Here is an 18,487-nt window from a genome sequence, read left to right on the forward strand (position 1 = left end):
CCCCAGTCGCTCCACCCTGGGAGATTCCTGGTCCCTGAGTGAGACTGAGTATCTACCATTTTGGTGGAACATGCATTTGGACTCTGGACCCGTAAAGACTGCCGTGTGCCCTGTGTCCCGGATGTGTGGCCAGAGGTCTGTTCTAACCACGAGGCGCTTGGGGCCCTGGGATCCCCAAGGGCCAGAGACTTCTAGACTCCGTCTCTCCTGTTGCTGCTTGGCCCCCAATCCAGCAACACCTGGTGCCTGGATTGTGCTGGGGATGGGGAACAGCCCCCCCAAATCGGGCCTTCCTCGGGCCCCAGCCCCCATCATGTACCATCTGTGTTGTCAAAGACAGTCGTGTGCTTGACAAAGGCGACGTCCCCCGCATTCTCAGCCAAGCACCTGCCACGCAAGAGGCCAAAGCGGGTGTCAGCAGGAGGGTGGCAGCCCCTGTGCCCGGCCCAGGCCCCTGCCAGGCCCCCCAGAGTACCTGAAGGCGCCGCGGTAGCCGAAGTACCTCTCCTGGCTGTTGCCCACACACTTGTTGCGGCCCTGCTCGTCCCCCACGCAGAGCGCACACAGCGAAGACGGGTAGCGCCCGGGGTTGTTCACGGGCACGCAGCTGGCACTGAAGAACTCGCTCACGGCTGGGGAGCAGGGGGAGGGCGGGGCTCAGGGGCCTGCGCAGAAAAGGCCTCCAGGCGGGAGAGGGGAGGGCTGCTCCCCACAGGTCTGCCCACCCTGCCTGGCCTTATGGCTCAAGCCACCCATCTGCCCCCCCAGCTCAGAGTAGCAAGGCCCCTGTGGGGAGAATGCAGAGGCTGTCTGGATACAGGAATCCCACAGGTAACCTGGTGAGTGGCCACCCAGTCTTCCCTGGAACTCCCTCAGGGATGGGGAACTCACTACCTCATCAGCTAGTCGGTGCCAGTCAGAGCACCTGCCCAGCTGTCTGGGAGTGCAGGCAGCCAACCCCAGCACCCTCTGTGTGCTTGTGGAGGTGACTAGAAACGAGAGCGGTGCCAGCCAGGACAGAGGTGTGTGCCCATCAGCCCAAGGATCGTGCCAGCTGCCTCCTGCCCTCCTCGAATGTGCACGATTTAACACACGGGGGGCCCACAGATGGCACGTGGGGGTGCGTGGTAAGGTGTCTTCTTCAGCACTTACACAGATGGAAGCCACTTGCCAACGCCCCCGGGCTGCTGGGGGTGGGAGCAGGCCCCATGCACACCCCGCTCCCCATGCCCCCTGGAGCCGGTTCCACTCTGGGTGGTAAGTGGGGAGGGGCACCATGGCACCCTCCACAGAACCACCAGATACCCCGACAGTCACCAGAATATTTCCCACCCTCCCCTGTCACGGAGGAAGAGGAAACCTCTCCGGCTGCCTTCTGTGGGTCCTGGGGGGAGAGGGTCCTCGACCCCAGCCAACCCCAAGGAGGCTCTGCGTTCCCGCGGAGGGTGGCACCTGTGAGCACGTCGCAGTCCCTGGGCTGGATGAAGCCCCTCCGCACGAGGGCGCCCACGGGGATGTCCCAGCCGGCGGGGCTGCCGAGGGCCGAGTGGCAGGAGCGCTTGCCCCGCAGCTCGTTCAGGCTGAAGGCGTCGGAGCTGTTCCGCTTCACCACGGCCACCACGAAGTACGAGTTGCTCCTGTCCTCCGCTGGGCGGGCGAAGGGGACACCCGTTAAGCCCCATATCCGTGCCTTCCTGGCCTCAGCTGGGTGAGTGCGGGGCACATCCCCGGGGGCCCTTCTCCCCCCTCCTGCCGCTCTGCACCAGGGGTGCCCAGCCCGGTCACAGGCTCAGCGTGCCCAGGCCTGCGGGCTGGTGGGTGTGCAGGAGCACATCCCAGGGGACCCTCCTGTCCCCCCATCATGGAGAAGCAGCTCAGTTCTTTCTCTCACCCCCTCCCCTGGTCGTCACCAGAGGGATTTCTTTCTTTCCTTACACCCAGGTGGCATTTTCCTCGCCTCCTGGGAGAGAGGCGGAGGCTCAGCCAAGGCTGCAGAAGCATTTTTTCTAAGCCCAGAGACTTTTCACAACCAGGTGGAAGGGACCGGAGGTCGTGGCTGAAGAAGACAGAGCACCAAGGCCTCAGCCCGGGCCCTTCCAAGGGGCGAAGGTGCCATGAGCCGGCAGGGAGGGGGTCGCCTCTGTGAGCCGCATGGTCAGGCTGGACGGGGCCGAGGAGGCCTCTGGTCCAAGGTCGGTAAACGAATCGCCTGTTCTGTACGGCCTGGGTGACAAGCTAAGAACGGCTTTGATATTTTTAAAGGTTTGTTAAAAAACGAAGAAGCGTATGTAGCAGGAGAAGAGTGTGTGGGCTGCAAAGCCTGAAGGGCTGACCCTTCACAGACCTCGCTGACTCAGCCAGACTTTCAGTAACGAATGGGAACACAGGCCTGGGGCCGGAGCGCTTGCCTGTGACAGCCGCCGCCAGCCCAGGACAGGGGCACTGAGGGAGAGCTGGAGCTTTTGAAACAGCCGAGAGGGGAAGTTTCTACACATGTCAATACCAACCACCTCCCAGCCAAAGCCAGCAGCCTGGCCCCTGCACTCACGGGCGTACTGCTCGCCGGCCGCCGGAACCAGGCCGTACGCCTTCCCCGCTGTGTAAATGTCCTCACCCCTCAAGGTCACGGCGTCGATTTGCCCAGCCTGCAGGGGGACACAAGGGGTGGCCAGGATGGGGTGGGCTTCAGGATGGCTCTGGGTGTCGGGATCTGATGGCGGTACCAGGGCCAGGTCTCTTGTGGGCTTTGGCTCAGGCTCCCTTCCCCTGTGACCCCCTCCTGCCCCATCAGCCCCTTCCTCTCCTTGTGAAGATGCGTGGGCAAGAGGGGGCGCCTGGAGGACCAGAGGCCTGGGGCCAACCCCCACCAGCACTCCCGTTCATGGATGTCTTTCATTCTTCCAGCAAATGTTTTCTGAGGGTATTCTGCTGCCAGGAGAGGGTCCCTGGCTGTGAGGGTCTGCTGAGCAGAACCTAGCATGAACCCTGCCCTCTTGCTTGGTATGGGTTATCCCCAAGGAATGCCCGCCCTCAGAGGCCTGGGCAGGGTACTGTATCCCTAGCCCCTGGCCAAGGATGGGTACACAGCACGGGTGTAAGACGTATTTGTGGAATGTGAGTGCAAGTGGACGAATTAGAAGGAAACAGTCTGCGGGCCCGTGAAGGAGGCTACAGGGCTGAGGGCTGAAGCCCTTCCTCACGAGGCAGGTGGACACCTTGAAAAGAGCTCCTCACCATCAGGGCCCACCTACTTGCTCTGAAAAAATAGGAGGGATCTGGCCAGTGTGGCTCAATGGTTGAGCATCGACCTATGAACCAAGAGGTCACGGTTTGATTCCCAGTCAGGACACATGCCTGGGTGGGGTGCACCAGAGGCAGCTGATCAATGATTTTCTCTCATCATTAATGTTTCTATATCTTTCTCCCTCTCCTTTCCTCTCTGAAATCAATAAAAACTACATGTTTAAAAAAAAAAAACAGAAGGGGAGGAGTCCAGGAACCCAGGAGCTGCGGGGACACCTGTGGCCATGGTGGGAATTCACCCCTGACTGCAGGGCCTGGCGCCACCACCGAATCCTAGCCTCTGTCTCCAGTCAGAGCAGCAGGACAGAGCCGAATGGGCCTCTGAGACCAGGACCAGTGCTGCTGACTGTGGGTGGCGGGCATCGTAGTGGATGTCACTACGTCACTGTCATGGGCCATGACAAGCGTTAAAACAACAACAAAAGCCCCCTAGAACAGTTGTCGGCAAACTGAGGCCCGCGAGCCACATGGGGCTCTTTGGCCCCTTGAGTGTGGCTCTTCCACAAAATACCGACTTCTGCGCATGGGCCATGAAGTTTCAATCGCACTGTACATGCGCGCCCGCACATGGTATTTTGTGGAAGAGCCACACTCAAGGGGCCAAAGAGCCGCATGTGGCTCGCAAGCCGCAGTTTGCCGACCACGGCCCTAGAAGGTAATGGAACAGGAACTATCAGCATAATTGTACTTAGTAAGGGAAGTACTGGTTTATTTCATATCACGCTATATAAAGAATTTTTAACTTATATATCTGAGTTTTGTGTACTAGACTGTGACCTATGTAAAATGTATTTCTGAGTATAGGTCGCTGTCAAAATGTTTAACCAACAATGATCCAAGCCCACCCCCATTGTGCACAAGGGGACACAGACGCAGAAGGGAGAAGGGCTTGCCCAAGGCCGCAGGGTCAGCGAGGGCCGAGCTGGGCTGGTCTCACACTCCTATTCCCGGCCACCGACCGCTCAGTGAGGAGGAGTCCCTGTGATCCCCGAGGGAAACAGCCCCCCTCTGCCTGCCCCCTGGGGTGCGGCGGTGGGTCCCTGTGGGTCCTTCCTCCTCCCCTTTCCCTGTGGAGTTGTCACAGGAGACCTCCTCCTCCCCAGGCAGCTCTGTGGGGCAGGGGGAGGGCAGGTAAGGACCACCCCAGGCACTGCCGCCACTCGCCCACAGGTCCCGTCCTGCCCCTCTGGTCACGGCCCCCACCTGGATCCGTTCCATGCAGTGCTGGGGGGACTCGGCCGACACGCACTGGATCTCCGGCCTGAGCCTCTGCCGGCTGAAGGCCACAGCCATGTCCCCACACTTCTGGATCTCAGGAGTGGACAGCACACACCAGTGCAGGTAGCGGGGCAGCCCTGTGTGAGTGTGAGCGCGTGGTCACCGCATGCTCGCCTGCTGCAGGGGCCGCCCTGAGCATGGCCCGTGGGGTCGGGGCCGTGGGGCTAGTACCTCAGCAAGAAGAGCTTGGAGTCAGACCCCAGGGAAATGCTGGCTTTTCCTCGTTAGCAGTAAGGGGTAAGGTTTTTAACCGTCTGATCCTGTGTCTACATACAGAATCAGGATAATGACCTCTTTCTTGGGGCTGCGAGGAAGCTTGGGGCAGACCATGGCTACCAAGGATCTAACTCTGTGGCACACCATTTCCCTGGTTGTAGGTGAAGGAGGCATGGGGCTGGGCTGGAGCAGGAAGCCCATGTGTAGACTACTGCAGTAGTCCAGGCTCTCGAGACAACGCCTGAGCCAGGGCCGTGGCCATGGTGGAGAGGAGGAGGAGTGAGGCATGGAGGGAGAAGGACAGGATTTGATGACTTCAGAGCTGAGGGGTAAGGAACCTTTCCCAAGACGGACCCTGATGGCCTGGATCCCACCCCTGAGAGGTGGGGCTTCCAGGGAGCCCACCACCCATGCAACTCTAGAGACACTTCCTCCCCAAACCCCAGAGGCAGGGCAGTGGAAGCAACAGGTTCCCTCCCTCCCCCTGACCCGACCCCGGGGTGGTGTCCTCCCTGGCCACCCCTACAGGAAGCCCTGCCATTCTTGCAGTCAGGCTGGGCTGGAACGGGAGGGGAAGAGACGGCTGGACTTACGGTTGGAGTCACAGAGGAGACCCTTCATGGCACGCAGGTACTCAGGGCCCAGCCATGCCTCGTAGGTCTGTGTGGCGATGGGCACCAGCTCAGAGGTGGCGTCTTTGAATAGCAGGTTCTTCTGGCCATAGGCCTCAGAGCTGAACATCTGGAAACTACTGTTCTCATGGCTGAACAGACGCTGTGTGTCAAGGGGGGCTGGTGAGGTGCTGCAGGGGTGCATCCCTTCCTCCCAGATCAGCCACCACCTCCTTCTTCCTGTGCCTTCAGGGCAGGAGCTCACTCTGAGGACGGGGTGAGGTGCCACCTGCCCCCTTCTTCTGTGCTCCCCAGTGTGTTCTGCCTTGTCACACTCAGCTGACTAGACATAGGACTCAGGGCCCAGCTGTGGGATGGTACCAAGGACCAGCAATAGGTGTGGCAGTGGTGGCATGAACAGGGCAAAACTAAAGCTGGTGGGCCCAGCAGTCAGTAACTTGTCGCTCTTGTAAGCAGTGGTTTAGCAAAACATTAGTCACCATATTTAATTAATGGTGTACTTGGACATTTATTGGTTTTGTCATTTTGTTTGTTTGCTCCTATGTTCCGGTTTTGCTTTTCAGAGTTAGCTAGCACAGTCAGTGCCTCCTACACTGACCTGGCCTGAGGTTGGACACCACAGAGGCCTGGGTCCCCAGCTGGGGTGTGTCCCAGGGGAGGGCCTCTGGGGCCTGCCCCTCCAGCTCTGGCCGGCCCAGCTTCAGGGTGGCTCTAGCCTTGAGCTCCCACCCTGGTGAGAAACAAGTCCAGCACCTCTCAGGAAGCTGAGTGGGATGCCATGAACTCACCTGGCCTTCGTTGAGCAGCCGGAAGATGAGGCCTCCATCTGTGTCAGCCCGGACGACCACGGCATGAGCGGGCACCTGGGCCAGGTGACAGTGTCTCCATTCAGTGACGTCGGCCCGGCTGCCATCCAGGCACAGCAGTTGAAAGTCCTGTGACAGCAGCGCCTGGCCCCAGGAGGGCAGGGTTTTTCCTGGGAAATTGGGAAGCCTCTGGTGAGCGGCGGGGAGGATGGTGGTGTGTGTCTCTTAGGAGGGCCTCAGGGATAGCCCATGAGAGGGAGCCTGGGGAGAAGTTAGGGTGTCATGGGCCACAGCCCTAAGGTGAAAAGAAACTCTTTCAGGGGGTTAGAACCCAGAACTTCAGCAGGGGGTAAGAACCAGAATCACACCAGGAAGTAAGAAACCTAGAACTTTACCTGGAGCTAAGAACCCAGAACTCGACCAGGAGGTGAGACTAGTACTTCACCAGGAGATGAGAGCAAACTCTGAATGGAGAGAAACTTGGTGGCTGTACAAGACCAGGTGTCTTTTTAAAAAAATATATATTTTATTGATTTTTTACAGAGAGGAAGAGAGAGGGATAGAGAGTTAGAAACATCGATGAGAGAGAAACATTGATTGGCTGCTTCCTGCACACCCCCTACTGGGGATGTGCCCGCAACCAAGGTATATGCCCTTGACTGGAATCGAACCTGGGACCTTTCAGTCCGCAGGCTGACGCTCTATCCACTGAGCCAAACCAGTTGCAACGGTTCTCAACCTGTGGGTTGCGACCCTTGAAAATACATCCTGCATATCAGATATTTACATTACGATTCATAACAGTAGCAAAATTACAGTTATGAAGTAGCAATGAAAATAATTTTATGGTTGGGGGTCACCACAACATGAGGAAGTGTATTAAAGGGTCACGGCATTAGGAAGGTTGAGAACCACTGGGGCAAGACCAGGTGTCTTGATAGACTGTGTCTACTTCCTTAAATTTTCTACCTCACCAATTTCTACAAAGATGGATTTGAGGTTACAATACAACACGTATTAACAATGCTATTTATTAAGGATAAAGAGAGTAAGAGAAGCGTAAGGTGAGAGAGAAGTGCCAGGAACTCATTGCTGCCATCAGGCACGAAATCGGCTCTGAGCAGAGGGCAGCGGGCAGGGCGCCATATGGAAACAAACTCTGACAGAATCCGTCCAGAACCACATCCCAGAGAGAAAGGGTAACTCTTCGAAGCTCCCCCCACATATTAATCCAATATTAATCCATCTACTTATATTTTGGTATATTTCCTCCACCTCCAAATCCTTTTTCTATTCTAGTTTCTAACCATTTTAAATATGATTAAGGACATACTTGATAGGAAATCTTATATACTACATTTTTTCATTTGTCATTTTAAAGTAATTTTCCACATTGTTGTAAACTTTCCATAAAACTCATTTATAATAGAAATTTACTGGAAAGAGCGAATATTGACACCAAATAGGAAAATTAAGAAGACTAATTTTAAAATGAGGAGGATAAGCATCTACTAGTAAATGGAAGGGAAAAGATTATTTGTGGGATCATGAAAATTCTGTTCACCCCAAAGCTATTTAAAAACAAAAATCCACCATCAAGAGGGTAATAGTTTGGAAAACTCCATAAAGGTCATTTTTAATGACTACATAGTAATTTATAGCACTCTCAACAATAATTATTTAGTGTCATTCTCTCCTGCTCCCCAACTTTTCTCTATTTTTAAACTGTTGCAAAACCCTTGTATAAAATTCTGGGGGATCATTGGCCTTCCTGTAAGACAAATGCATCACGCAGGTATTTTGACCTGCCATTCCTGTTTCTATGCTAGGGGCAATTAAAGTCATATTACTTCACTACTTTAGACATTTGTGTCAGTGCCACTTTTGCTCTTACCAATTGTTTTGCATGAATACCTTTTAAAAAATTACTACCATATGATCCAACAGTCCCTCTTCTGGTATCTACCTGAAAACTTTTAAAACATCTGTTTGTAAAGATACATGTACCCCTATGCTCACCGCAGCATTATTCACAGTAGCTAAGACATGGGAACAACTGAAGTCCTTCAATAGATGATTGTTTAAAGAAGAGGTGGTACATATATACTATGGAATACTAACCAGCCATAAGAAAAGATGAAATACTGGCATGTGCAACAAGATGGATGAGTCTTGAGAGTATCCTGCTAAGCAAAATAAGTCAGATGGAAAAGGACAAATCCTTTCTTTAATTCTAGTTTCTAACCATTTTAAATATGATTAAGGGCATACTTGATAGGCAATCTTGACTTCACTAATATGTAGAATATAAAATAGAAAGCAACAAGTAAACACAAAAAACAAATAAAAACTCATAGACACAGACAACAGAAAGGTGGTTACCAGAGGAGAAGGGAAGGAGGGGAGAATGAAGAGGGTAAAGGGGTCAAATATATGGTGATGGAAACTAGACTTTGGGTGGTGAGCACCTAATGCAATATACAGGTGATGTAGTACAGAATTGTACACTTGAAAGTTATATCATCTTATTAACCAATGTCACCCCAATCTATATATATAAAAGGCTAATATGCAAAGTGTCCCCTCAGGAGTTCGACCAGGAGACCGGGAGTTTGATCGCTCACTATGACGTGCACTGACCACCAGGGGGTGGCACGGAATGAAGGAAGGCAGCCAGAAGGCCCCGACTGGCCCTGATCGCTGGCCAGGCCTAGGGACCCTACCCATGCATGCATTTCGTGCACTGGGCCTTTAATAGATTTAATAAAAAGATGGGCATTATAGGATTTGCCTTGTCTACCGCACAAAGTTGTAGTAAAACTCTAAATCATTTAAAAAATGACTTTCTTAGATTTCCTTAGAATACCATCGAAATTCTAAAAGAGCCAATTTTAACCAAATACATCCCTCTTCTTTCTCCACCTTTCACATTCTCCTTTGCTTGACTCATCTTGGGGCCCAAATCCCTGCTGCCCGTTTTCCTAGGAACATCTGCTCTGGAGACAAGCCTACGCGCTTCCTCTTACTTTAGAGCACTTTTTTCTTTCTCAAATCTGGCTCCTATTGCTCTCCTTCATGAATGTCAGACTACATGATGGACTTTCTGATTTAAAAGGCAAAGATTAACAGAAAAGCAAATGATTTTAAAAAATGGACAATGCTCTGACATTCTGGAACAGGCAAAACTATAGAGACAAAGGTCTGATTGGTGGTTGCCAGGGTGGGGAGTGGGTGGGTTGACTAGAAGAAACTTGGAGTGAAGGGTCCATCACAATCACCATCTTGATTGTGGTGGTGGTTATACAACTGTTAGTTTTGGGCAAAACTCATAGAACTATACTTCAAAAAGGATGCAATTTTGCTGTATATAAATCATATACCTCAATTAAAAAAATGATCCTTAGGCAAATCCAAATTAAGAGACATTCTATAAAAGAACTGGCTTGACTCTTCAAAAATACCAATGTCACACACACACACACACACACACACACACACAAAACAAACACAAAAAATTCAAGAAACTGTTCAAAGTTAAAGAAAACGGAAAAGACCTAATGACTAAACACCATGTGTGATCTTACATTAGGTCCTGGCCTGAAAAAAATTGCTGCAAGGAACAGAATTGGGACAATTAATGAATCTAAAATATGGATTGTAGATTAGATAATAGTATTGATATTGCTGTAATTAACCTAGTTATGAGTAACTGGAAAGGAGCAAAGGGAAGGCCAAATATATATTTTTATTGAATCTTTTGCTTATTTTTATTTCTTAAATTAAATCTTTACTGTTGAAAATATTACATATGTCCCCCTCTGTCCCCCATTGACCCCGTTTAGCCCACCCTGTTCCCCACCCCAGGCCTTCACCACTCTATTGTCTGTGTCCGTGGATTGTGCATCTATGCATAGAGTGCTTTGGTTGATCTCTTCCCACCCACTCACCCTCACCAGGAGGCCAAATACTATGGGCATGCCACTTGTGCAGCTTCGCCAGGAAGCTGCAGTCTAGATGCATGCCCAGTAAAGTCTGGGTGGAATAGGGGAGGTACTTGTCTGTCAGTCACACCTGGGAACAGGTCATTGGTCAGAGTAGGTGTGGCCCCTGTAAGTGCAGCATGATAAGGCGGGCAAAATCATTTGGTCTGGCCTTGCCAAGCTATTAGGGGTGAGTTAATTAAATGTTTGACCAAATATAGCAGGCTAATTTTAAGTTGATAATTTTGTATGGCCTAAGAATGATGTTATAAATATCCAAATGGCCCTTGGCAGAAAAAAAGACACCTCACTGGGACAGCCCCACTGCTTCTTTCCCATTTGTTCTAAAATCTCCCCAGTACTCTCTCTGCACCCTACCTCACAATCACAGCTGGGACCCCTCAGTCCGCAGGCCGACGCTCTATCCACTGAGTCAAACCGGTTACGGCTAAAAAATATTTTTTAAATTGATTTCAGAGAGGAAGGGAGAGGGAGAGAGAAGCATCAATGATAAAAATTATGGATCAGCTGCCTCCTGCATGCCTCCTACTGGGGATTGAGCCCACAACCCGGGCATGTGCCCTTGACTGGAATCGAACCCTGGACCCTTCAGTCCGCAGGCTGATGCTATATTCACTGAGCCAAACCAGCCAGGTAGCAGGCTAATTTTTAAGTTGATAATTTTGTGTGGCCCTTGAATAATGTTATAGTATCCAGATGGCTACTGGCAGAAAAAAGGTTGCCCACCCTTGTGAAAGGAATCAGCTCTTTCAGTTCACGTGCACACTTGCTCTTAGTTGACTCCTGGCTTGCGGGGCCCTCATGCTTCTGCATTTGCCCACATGGCCCACAGCCATGTGGGCCCCACACACAGTAGACTAGGGGACTGCACCGCTTAATGCTACACCACACCCAGCGCCACCATGGAACGGACACTCCGGACACTGGCCTTGCTCCTAGCTCTGCTGAAGGCCCAGCTGCACATCTTCCAGGACTGGGTCAAGGGAAATGGGACTCTGGGAATCCAGAGATGTAATCCCACTGAAATGAAAATCACCCATCCTCCTGTGCAAACCTCAGCAAACTCTTTTAGTCAAGATATAGTAAGGACCCCACTCCCCCTCGCAGCAAAGAAAGACCATCCACGCATTTCTTGGGTAATAGTACTGTGCCGATGTTACATTTCCTGAGTTTGATAACTGTGCTGTGGCGAGGGCCACATCTCCCGGGTCTGAGGAGGTACGATCTGAAGTATGGAGGGGGTATGACAGGCAAACATGCTGTCAAATGGTTCAGAAAGAACACAAACATATGGAAAGAACAATGCGTCAGCATGACAAATGGAGGGGAGTTCTTTGAATTACTCTTGCAATTTTTCTAAAGTTCAGTTATTTCAAAATTTTTTTAAAATTTAAATGGCAACGATGTATTGGATCAACACTCAACTCCTCGTCCAGGGGTAAAGGGCTGGCTTCTTCAGATAAGAGGAAGATGCCAGGAAGATGAGAGTTAGTGCAGAGGTTTGCAAACCTTTTTTGGAAAAGCAGAACCCAATCTTCAAGTGGAAACAGAACCTAATGCCATCTGCAAACCAGGGCAGGTCAGAGCTGCTCGCCCGGCCCCCTCGCCCGCAGAGCAGTTTGAGCTCCATTGCTGAGACCACCTCTGCCTCTGCCCACTCCTGGGCAGCCGCCCTCCCACTCACCGTCCGTGTTCTCCAGCACCGTGCTGTGCTTCACAAAGGCCACGTCCCCGGCCCCTTCCGCCAGGCACCTGCCGAGGAGAACGCTGTGAGCCTGGCGGGCACCGAGCTCCCGGAGCCCTCGGCCTGCCCAGCCTCCACCTCTGGAGGCCTGGCCTGGACGTGGGGTGGCCACAGTGGGCCTGGGCGGCCAGCTCTCTGTGTGGCTTTGCCACGTGTGGAGCCTTCCTAGCCTCATCACCTGTGAAGTGAGGGTGAAAAGGTGGCTCCTATGGGGGGAGATCCTGTGTGACCTGTATAGATCCTGCACATCCGGGGCCTCAAAGGAGCGGAGCTCCTGTGGCAGCTGCTACCGGTGGCAGCAGCTGCCTTCCTGTGCAGGTTTGGAGATGACTCTGCCCTAAGGCAGGGGATGGACTACCAGGGGTCCTCAAACTTTTTAAACAGGGGGCCAGTTCACTGTCCCTCAGACAGTTGGAGGGCCGGACTATAGTTTAAAAAAAAAAACTATGAACAAATTCCTATGCACACTGCACATATCTTATTTTGAAGTAAAAAAACAAAACGGGAACAAATACAATATTTGTATTTGCATGTGGCCTGCGGGCCGTAGTTTGAGGACCCCTGGACTAGACCTTCTCACGCCATAACAAAAACTCCGAGTGCAAGGGACCAGGACTGTTCTGCATCCTCTGTATGTCGCAGCCCAGGCAGGGAGGCGGGGCAGTGGGCTGCCTGGTCCAGGGGGAGCACACAGGACAGTGGGTGGGCGAGCCTCTGGCTTGGAGGACAGAGGACTGTTTTTCTCTCTGTGCTAAACACCACATTGACCCAGATCCCGGCCTGGAGCGTTCCCCTCCCCTCCCTCGCCGCCCAAGGTTCGAGGGGCTCGATGGGCTTCCATGCCAGTCCCCGCGGAGCACGGTTCCTTTTTTAAGGACAGACAGATGTGCACCACAGCTGGTAGGCTGTCTTCTGGATCCACACAGGCTCCTCTAAAATGCCAGCCTGAACGCGAGATCCCTGGCAAGCTCCCCGCCCCCATCGCCTTCCCTGCAGCTCTGAGGCATGGGCCCAGGGGAGTGGCAAAAGGTTGTTTTGTCATTTTCTTCTCTCTGAGCCCTCACCTCTCTAAATATAGCAAACATGTTGATTTATGAGCAATTCCAGCCTGGCGTGTTCCGGTGTGTTGTTTTTAAGTCAGCCAGGGCACATGAACTACATAAAGGGCGCTTTGATGTGATGCAGCGACATGGCCGCTCCCCCCGGCCCTCCCTGCCTGAGTGTTTTCCCAGCTCTCACGGCCCCCAGGCCTCACCCCTGACTCAGCTCGCCGCCCCCCTGAGCGCCAGCCCCGCCCAGGCCCCTCACTCACCGGAAGGCCCCGCTGTAGTCGTAGTACCTCTCCAGGGGGCTCTTGTCACACACGCCCTCCCCAGCCGCGTTGCCCCGGCAGAGGCGGCAGAGGGACTTGGAGTAACTGGTCTCTCCTGCCCCCGGGACACAGCTGCCCCCAAAATACTCGCTGACAGCTGCAGGAGGAGAAGAGGGCGGTCAGGGTCAGCCAGCTGTGCAGCGGGACCCTCGCCCTGTCCCCGAGGGCCCTGTCCCCAGGGCCGGCACAGGCCACTCAGGCTGGAGTGGAGGGCTGGCTCCCCAGGGACAGAGCTGGACCCTTCAGACTTCAGTTTGAGCAAAACTGGGGAGCTGGATCCCATCGGTGATTCCCAAACTGGGGCCACAAAAGTGTGGGCATTGGGGAGGGGCTGTTGTTCTTCAAAAAATGGCTCAGGAAAGAAACCACTTACCCCCAAAGGCCGCACGGGACAACTAAGTGTCAACTAGATACTGTTCTCATTGAGGCTTTCACATCAACATCAGTATGGCTCATCAGCGAAAGCAGGGAAAGACAGCAAGTATTACTTAAGGAGTATCATTAGTTTGATAGACAGTGCTTCTCAGAACAGGGAGGGGGGAATGGAGGAGAGGGAGGCGTTGTGGGCAAAGAGCCAGCCCGGAGGCCCATGCCCACCCTCTTGACAAATATTTGTCCTGTGCTGAGGACAGCGCCGTGAGGGGAGCAGGGAGCCAGTCACAGGGTGCTCATCACCAGACAGACGCACCTTTTCCAGGGCGGGCCCTTCTGGGTGTCTTGCTGCATCCTCCCAGGGGAGGAGCATGTACTAACTGTGCCCAGTGACTGATCAACCACCCACACCAGCGCCGTCTGAGAGAACATGGCTTCCGGGCTTTTGTGGGTTGTGCTGGTTTACCCCGTGGTGGGGGCAGTATGGGGAGCCGTGTACACATGGGTACATGTGTGTGCACTGTGGGTTTGTGCATGTGTGTACATGATGCATGTGTGTGCACAACAGTGAGGTGCCCACCGAGAGGTGTGGAAGTTGAACTCATAACAACGACAGTTCCATGAGGTGCCCTATACCCCGCCCCATGCATCGTGCGAAGACTGTGTGAATCATCTCAGTCCTCCCAACCCCACAGAGCTCTCCTCGCCTCATCCCTGCTGTTCCCCTCGCAGGGCAGCCTCCCTCCAGGAGCTGTCGTTAATTTCCAATTTCACACGATGAGGAAACTGAAGTTCAAGGAGCTAGAGTAACCCCCTGAGGGCAGACCATCTATCTGACAGCAAACTCAGGGCTTTAAAAGACCATTGTTTCTCCTGCAAAATCCCGCATCCTGCACCCACCCCCAGAAGCACTGGTCAGCGAACCAGGAGGCAGCACACTGTGGACAAGGGATTTGGGGACACCACAAACTCTACTGGGGTGGGGGTGATCCCAGGAGGACAGTTTGAGAATGTGGTGGTCACGTGTCAGGGGCCACCTCAGCTCTGTATTGTGTCCACTGTGGAGAGAGTGACAGTCAGGTGGCCAGGAAAAGAAGCCCACGGCACGAGAAGCAGGCTCCCGCTCTTAGCCGGACCTCAGGCCTCCACTGACACCCCCAGGCACTGCATTCTCAGCCACCCCATTCAGCTCACCCTCAGCTCCCTTCTGCAGAACTTCCTGTCTGCACGACAGCCCTATTCCCTGTCAAATGGACCAGTCAGGGAGCAGCACGTCTCTGACTCGGTACATGTGAACTTTCTGGGTACAAATCAGCAGCTTGTTTGGGTCCTGAAGAAAGAGAGTTTCTAGCCCTGACCGGTTTGGCTCAGTGGATAGAGCGTCGGCCTGCAGACTCAAGGGTCCCAGGTTCGATTCCGGTCAAGGGCATGTACCTGGGTTGCGGGCACATCCCCAGTAGGGAGTGTGCAAGGGGCAGCTGATCGATGTTTCTCTCTCATCGGTGTTTCTGACTCTCTATCCCTCTCCCTTCCTCTCTGTAAAAAATCAATAAAATATATTTTAAAAAGTTTCTTAATTCTATGGAGGACACGTTTCTGGAAATAGCGACCTACACCAGGTCTGCACCAGGTGAGAGCTGCTCTCTGGTGAGTCACCAGGTCCCAATGGGTGAGTGCGAGCTGAGTGCTCTGGGGGGCCTCCCCAGAAACTAAAACAGCGGCAACAGTTGGCGGCCCAGCATGAAGACAGGAGGGGCTGAAACACCCACCAGGTGTCTGGAGGTCCCTGGAGAGGTGGGACTGTGCAGCTCCCTAAAGGAGATGCAAGATGAAGGCGAGCCTGGAGGGAGGCTGCCCTGCGAGGGGACCAGCAGGGATGAGGCGCGGAGAGCGGAACCCAGAGGCCCCGGAGAAGCGGCTGCCGTGGAAGCCCTCACCTCTGAGCACGTCGCAGCCCATCACCGAGAGGCTGCCGCTCTCCACCAGGTAGCCCACGGGCACGTTCCAGCCCACCGTCCTGTTGATGCCCGTGTGGCAGGACTTCACGCCCTTCAGGGTGGTGATGGTCAGGTTGGAGCTCCTCTTGACCACGGCTACCGCATAGTAGGAGGTACCAACCTCTGGACAGAAGAGAGGGGAGGAGTGAGGGCAGCAAGGGAGAAGCCACGAGAGAGGCCGGGGCCCTGCCCGAGAAGGCTGTGGGGAGGGTGTGTGTGTGCCACGCAAACTTGCACGTGAATGCGTGTGTGTGTGGATGTACACGCGTATGTGTGCTTGGGGTTCTCATTACTGAGAGAGCCAGTGAGTGCAAGCCATGTGTCTTATTACAGACCCCGCCCTCCTCCACCCTCACGTGGTAGATATTATTTCATTAGTTAATTTTCACCTTTCCTTCCTGAGTCAGCTGGCACATAGCTAGGTCTATGTCTATGTCAGGGGAGCTCTGCAGCTGGACCAATAGCAGGAGTGGCCTGCGAGTTTTGTTTTCCAAAAGTGAAGCCCTTCGGAGAACTTAGGAGGATTGAGGGAATGGTATTGTGGTTATGGGAAAAGTGTGGTTGAGAGGAGCAGGGCAGTGGCTTCCCCAGGTTAGAAAAAGTGATTTCCTAGTGCTGAGGGGAAAGGAGAGATAGATAGATAGATAGATAGATAGATAGATAGATAGATAGATAGATAGAAAGAAAGAATAGATAGGTGATAGACAATAGATGGGTAGATAGATGATAGATAGATAATAGATAGGTAGATAGATAGATAGGTAGATAGGTAGGTAGATAGATAATAGATAGGTAGATAGATAGATAGGTAGATAGGTAGATAGATAGATGATAGATAGATTATAGATAGGTAGATAGATAGGTAGATAGATAGGTAGATAGATAGATAGGTAGGTAGATTGATAGGTAGATAGGTAGATAGAACAATGTGGTCTCACATCACTCAAGATCCTGACCAGGGTGCATGTGGGTGGGCAGGAGTCTGTATCCTGGCAAAAGATTCCCCTGGGCCAAATATGGCGGAGAAGGTGCCATTCACACAAGAGAGGAAGAACTCATCTCTGGGATGGATGACCAGAGGACACCTTATAGGTTAGCACGAATGTGCACACACTTGACTGCCGCGTGTGGTGGGTGCCCGGGATCCGAATGAAGCTGAATTCTAGAAAACAAGCCAGTGTTGTTTCTTGCACACCTGCACCTGGCCCCTGGCAACCAAAGTGGCCTCGTCGGGTCCCACCCTCTGACTTGCCCCCTGTGCCTTTCTCTTTAGTTCCTTGAGCTCACCAGCTCTTTCCCACCCGGGACTCTGGTCCGGGCTCCACTTACCGTCACCTCCCCAGATAAGCCCTCACGCCTTATTTTCTCCCTCATGGCCTTTGCTTTTTCACGCACGCACCACATCTGTAACTACATTTTTTTGGTGTTTATTTGTTTGCTATCTGACTCCTGCTCTTTGGGGGCAGAAACTGGCTCTCTTTTGCTTACTACTCTGTGCTCATGACTGGCATGTAGTAGGTGCTTAGTAAATGTGCTGAATTAAAGAGGAAGAGCTGTTTCTGGCCGATGAGTGAAAGGCTGGCAGGTTTGCAGGGCTGCACTGTGTCCTGAGTCATCAAGTAGCCAAGTAACCAAGAGGGACCCTGTGCTGGGCACCGAAGATGAGGACCAGGGCCTCCTCAGGGGACTCGCTGTGGTGACAAGGCAAACAAGACCGAAGGGGCCACGACCTGAGCAGAGTGAGTCAGCGCTCTGGGAAGCAGGAGACAGAGGCCCTTTGCAGGGGCGGGAAGACCCAGGGGAGCTCCTTGGAAATGACAACCGAGCTGGGCTGTGACGGAGGCTAGGCCTTGGACCAGTGGACGTGGTGGGAGAGGTGAAGGGCAGGCTGAGCCTGAGGTGTGTCTGGTCTGAGGTGCAGGGTCGGGGGCAAAGGGACTCACATTTCCGACCACACATGCTCCCACATGGGCTCAGTGAGTCTGTGTGACAGGGCAGGGACCACTGTCCCCATTTTATAGTCAAGGAAGTGGAGGTTGCCCGAGGTCACAGGAGGTCACAGGAAGGGGCAGAGCTGGGAGTCATGTGGGCTCTGCAGCTCCCGGTCACCACCTCTTGCCTGGCCCCACCCCCACTCCTGCAGCTTCTGACAGATGCCACTCAAATGTGAGGCAGCTGAGCTCTACTGACGCCTCGACCACCCCAGGCGATCACGCCCCAACACTATGCCAGGCTCGGGCAGCCCCTCAGTAAGAGCTGTGGGTGCGAGTTAGGGGGCTGCTGGGATCCCTGTGAGGAAGAACAGATGCGGGTCAGCCCTCTCATCTCTGGCATCCCCCTCGCAGAGATTTAGGGGCCTCTGAAGGTTTGTGTGGCCAGGATCCCAGGGCTGCTCTGAGGACAGGGTGACTGACCAGCGCCAGGGAGTCAGGGCAGGGCCAGGCCCAGCGAGGACACTTCCTCTCTCCCCCCACCTCCTCCCACTGGGCCCTCTGACCTTGATCATACACTTCACCCACCACGGGCTTCAGGCCATGCTCCTTCCCCGCCTCATAAATGGCTCCTCCGTCCAGAGTGATGGCATCTGCCTCCCCAGCCTGCTGGGACACGTGAGTCAGCATACCCACCCCTGCTCCCCAGCCTTCCCCATCCCTGCTCCCCAGCCTTCCTCACCCCTGCTCCCCAGCCTTCCCCAGCCCTGCTCCCCAGCCTTCCTCACTCCTGCTCCCCAGCCTTCCCCGCCCCTGCTCCCCAGCCTTCCCCACC

The 18,487-nt window shown here is 53.6% G+C and overlaps 1 protein-coding gene across 1 annotated transcript in view; it reads right to left on the bottom strand.

Annotated features, from left to right (window-relative positions):
- Window positions 1-18,487, bottom strand: part of MFI2 (antigen p97 (melanoma associated) identified by monoclonal antibodies 133.2 and 96.5) — a 32,090-nt gene that overhangs the window by 10,507 nt on the left and 3,096 nt on the right. The window contains exons 3-13 of the mRNA XM_014545236.1: window positions 18,219-18,318; window positions 15,662-15,844; window positions 13,293-13,449; window positions 11,921-11,988; window positions 6,218-6,405; window positions 5,391-5,571; window positions 4,507-4,658; window positions 2,549-2,645; window positions 1,453-1,647; window positions 476-632; window positions 320-387 (exon numbers count right to left, since the gene is read on the bottom strand). Of these exons, the coding sequence (XP_014400722.1) occupies window positions 320-387; window positions 476-632; window positions 1,453-1,647; window positions 2,549-2,645; window positions 4,507-4,658; window positions 5,391-5,571; window positions 6,218-6,405; window positions 11,921-11,988; window positions 13,293-13,449; window positions 15,662-15,844; window positions 18,219-18,318 (1,546 nt within the window). The remainder of the gene's footprint in view (window positions 1-319; window positions 388-475; window positions 633-1,452; window positions 1,648-2,548; window positions 2,646-4,506; window positions 4,659-5,390; window positions 5,572-6,217; window positions 6,406-11,920; window positions 11,989-13,292; window positions 13,450-15,661; window positions 15,845-18,218; window positions 18,319-18,487) is intronic.

Source organism: Myotis brandtii, unplaced genomic scaffold (assembly GCF_000412655.1).
Source record: "Myotis brandtii unplaced genomic scaffold, ASM41265v1 scaffold4, whole genome shotgun sequence".
Lineage (NCBI taxonomy): Eukaryota > Metazoa > Chordata > Mammalia > Chiroptera > Vespertilionidae > Myotis > Myotis brandtii.